General features: G+C 50.3%; 1 protein-coding gene across 1 annotated transcript in view; it reads right to left on the bottom strand.

Moving 5' to 3' along the window:
- HEPACAM (hepatic and glial cell adhesion molecule) overlaps positions 1-3527 on the bottom strand; it is a gene marked incomplete at its 3' end in the record, with an annotated part of 6955 nt that overhangs the window by 401 nt on the left and 3027 nt on the right. The window contains exons 2-5 of the mRNA XM_010163161.2: positions 1641-1982; positions 654-935; positions 462-555; positions 3-54 (exon numbers count right to left, since the gene is read on the bottom strand). Of these exons, the coding sequence (XP_010161463.2) occupies positions 3-54; positions 462-555; positions 654-935; positions 1641-1982 (770 nt within the window). The remainder of the gene's footprint in view (positions 1-2; positions 55-461; positions 556-653; positions 936-1640; positions 1983-3527) is intronic.

Here is a 3527-nt window from a genome sequence, read left to right as displayed (position 1 = left end):
TCGTCCTGCTCGCCGTAGTCGGAAGGGGGTTGTGGCTCCGCTTGCTGCTTTTCCCTGGATAAGGGAGAAGAAGTGGGATGGCACCGGCACCGCGTGGGGGAGGGAACGGCCTGAGGAGAAGCCCGGAATGGGCGTAGGGATGGGGTTGGGTGGGGTGGAGGTGGGACAAGAGGGATGAGATGGGATGGGATGGGATGGGATGGGATGGGATGGGATGGGATGGGATGGGATGGGATGGGACAAGGTGGGATGGGACAGGATGAGATGGGATGAGATGAGATGAGATGAGATGAGATGAGATGAGATGAGATGAGATGAGATGATGAGGTGAGATGAGATGGGTTGAGATGGAACGGGACAAGATGGAATGGAATGGGATGGAATGGGACAAGATGGGATGGGTCAAGATAGGACAGCATAAGAAGAACCCCCTTTTGTTCCCACATGACCCCCATCCTTACTTCTTGGAGGGCTTCCAGCAGGCACAGACTGTCACCAGGGTGACAAGGAGGAAGATGCCACCAGTGGAGAGGATGATGTAGAGGGAGCTCCGGCCTGGAGGAGAGGAATGAGAGGGGACAACCCCCCAGAAAGTTTAACTGGGAGCATCTCCAAGGGATGGCCAGCACCAAGGTGGGGAACGGGTGGCTTACGGTAGACGGTGAGCTTCACGGGGACACTGCGGCCATGGCTGATGGGGTTCTCCACCAGGCAGCTGTAGACATCATCATCGGCCATGAGGACACGGGTGATGGTGAGGATCTTCTGGTCAGGGGAGAGGAGCAGGCGGGAGTCGTTGCTCCGCGGCCGCCCGTCCTTCAGCCAGGTGTAGGTGGGCTTGGTGCCGTTCTCGTGCGAGCAGTTGAGGGTGAAGAACTCACTGAGCTCCAGCACCGTCGAGGAGGCCACCAGCACTTGTGGCTTCGAGATGGGAACTGTGGGAGAGCAGAGGGATCAAGATGATGCCATATCTTGTGGGACAAATGGGCCCAAGGGAGAGGAAGGGGGACATCAAAATGCCACCAGAGATGAAGCTTGGCTGCATGAGGTGGTTGAACTCCAAAAAACATTTCCTGGTTGGAGAAAGCCCTCCCAAAAAGTGGTTGAGGAAGATGTCCCATGGAGAACCTAATCACCTCCTGGTTGGAGAAAGCCCTCCAAAAAGTGGTCATGGAAGATGTCCCATGGAGAACCCAATCACCTCTTGGTTGGAGAAAGCCCTCCCAAAAAGTGGTTGAGGTAGATGTCCCATCATGGAGAACACATCCCAAGGAGAACACAGTCTCCACCAGATGTCCTATTATGGAGAACCCAATCACTTCTTGGTTGGAGAAAGCCCTCCCAAAAAGTGGCCAAGGAAGATGTCCCATGGACAACCCAATCACCTCCTAGTTAGAGAAAGCCCTCCCAAAAAGTGGTCAAGGAAGACAACTCATGGAGAACACATCCCATGGAGAACCCAATCACCTCTTGGTTGGAGAAAGCCCTCCCAAAAAGTGGCCAAGGAAGATGTCCCATGGACAACCCAATCACCTCCTAGTTAGAGAAAGCCCTCCCAAAAAGTGGTCAAGGAAGACAACTCATGGAGAACACATCCCATGGAGAACCCAATCTCCACCAGATGTTCTCCTTGCACTTACTGTCCACGGTGAGGTTGATGGTCTTCTCACCAGTGAAAGTGTCATCAGTGATGGACACCTCTACCTCATAAGCACCTTCATCGCTCAACTGCAAGGGGCTGATGAGCAATGAGCCGTTCTCCAGGACGCGGATTCGGTCGCGGTAATCAGGCCGTAAGTTGCCGATGATCTCGGTGCCGATGGACTGGACCACGGTGACGGGTTTGTCCTTCTTCAACTGCCACTTGACCACCGGTTTGTCGGCGCTGGCGCTGGAGTAACGTACCGACAGCAATGCTGCTTTCCCCGCCGTGCCACGGACCAGTGGCGTGGGGCTGGTGATGTTCACTCCAGCGAGAAGACCTTAGGGGTTGGGAAGAGATAAGTTGGACAATAAGTTTGGGTAGGTTGGTTGGTCCTCCAAGGCAAGAATCTCATCCAGGAATGGTGTTGGGTAACCCCAAAAATGCTTCATCTGTGTTAGGATGGTCAACCATGGTGTTTCAATAGCTCTTTGTAGTGGTGGAGAACCTATAAGGTGGTATGGGATGGTGGGAGAGGTCCTGAACCCAAGTTGATGCAACTTTTTGGATAGATGCATGAGGTTGGAAGACCTTCTGAACCCTGGTTGACCCAAATCTTTGGAAAATCCATTGATCATCCCCAAAAAGTGCATTGGGTGGGGGAGATGGGTCAACCCAACTCTTTGGAAGGACTCATGTGTCACCCCAAAAATTGCGTGAGGTTGGGAGTCCTCCTGAACCCAAGTTGATGCAACTTTTTGGTAGGATCCATACATCACCTCGAAAAATTGTGTGAGGTTGGAAGATCTTCAGTGTCCAGGTTGACCCAAATCTTTGGAAAATCCATGGATCATCCCCAAAAACTGCATTGGGTGTGGAAGATGGGTCAGCCCAACTCTTTGGAGAGACACAGGTGTCACCCCAAAATTGGGTGAGGTTGGAAGACCTACTGAACCCTGGTTGACCCAATTCTTTGGAAAATCCATGTTTCATCCCCCAAAAAATGTCTTGGGTGTGGGAGATGGGTCAACTTTTTGGAAGGACAGAGGTGTCACCCCCCAAAAAATTGTTGGAGGTTGGGAGTCCTCCTGAACCCAAGTTGACGCAACTTTTTGGTGGGATCCATAAATCACCTCAAAAATGATGTGAGGTTGGAAGACCTTCAGTGTCCAGGTTGACCCAATTCTTTAGAACATCCATGGATCATCCCCAAAAAAGTACATTGGGCGCGAGAGACGGGTCAACCCAACTCTTTGGAAGGACTCATGTGTCACCCCAAAAATTGTTGGAGATCCTCCTGAACCCAACTTGATGCAACTTTTTGGTAGGATCCATATATCACCTCAAAAATGACGTGAGGTTGGAAGTCCTCCAGCGTCCAGGTTGACCCAGTTCTTTGCAAAAATCCATATATTGCCCCAAAATTTGCATTGGGGGGGGAATTTTGCATCCCAAATCTGGCCCCGTTGGATGCAAAGCCTGGTGGCATCTGGAGCACGTGTGCTGCTCCTCAGCGCTGGGTTGAAGCCCAAAACAAAGCAGGAAAAACATGGAAAAAAACTGTTTTGGGGTGGAAAAATTGGGGTTTTTTTGGAGGAAAACCCGATTTTTTGGGGAAAAATTGAAATTTTTTTGGGGAAAAAAGGATATTTTTGGGGGGGAAATTGATTTTTTGGAGGAAAAATGGAATTTTTTGGGGGAAAATGGATTTTTTGAGGGGAAAATGGATTTTTTTGGGGGCAGGAAAACTGAATTTTGGGGGGGAAAATGGATTTTGTTTTGAAAAAAATTGGGGTTTTTGGGAAAAATTGATTTTTTGGGGGGAAAAGTGATTTTTTTGGGGGGAAAATGGATTTTTTGGGGGAAAAATTGATTTTTTTGGGGA

Source organism: Antrostomus carolinensis, unplaced genomic scaffold (genome assembly GCF_000700745.2).
Source record: "Antrostomus carolinensis isolate BGI_N321 unplaced genomic scaffold, ASM70074v2 scaffold23932, whole genome shotgun sequence".
Lineage (NCBI taxonomy): Eukaryota > Metazoa > Chordata > Aves > Caprimulgiformes > Caprimulgidae > Antrostomus > Antrostomus carolinensis.
This window is presented reverse-complemented; position numbering and strand designations above follow the sequence as displayed.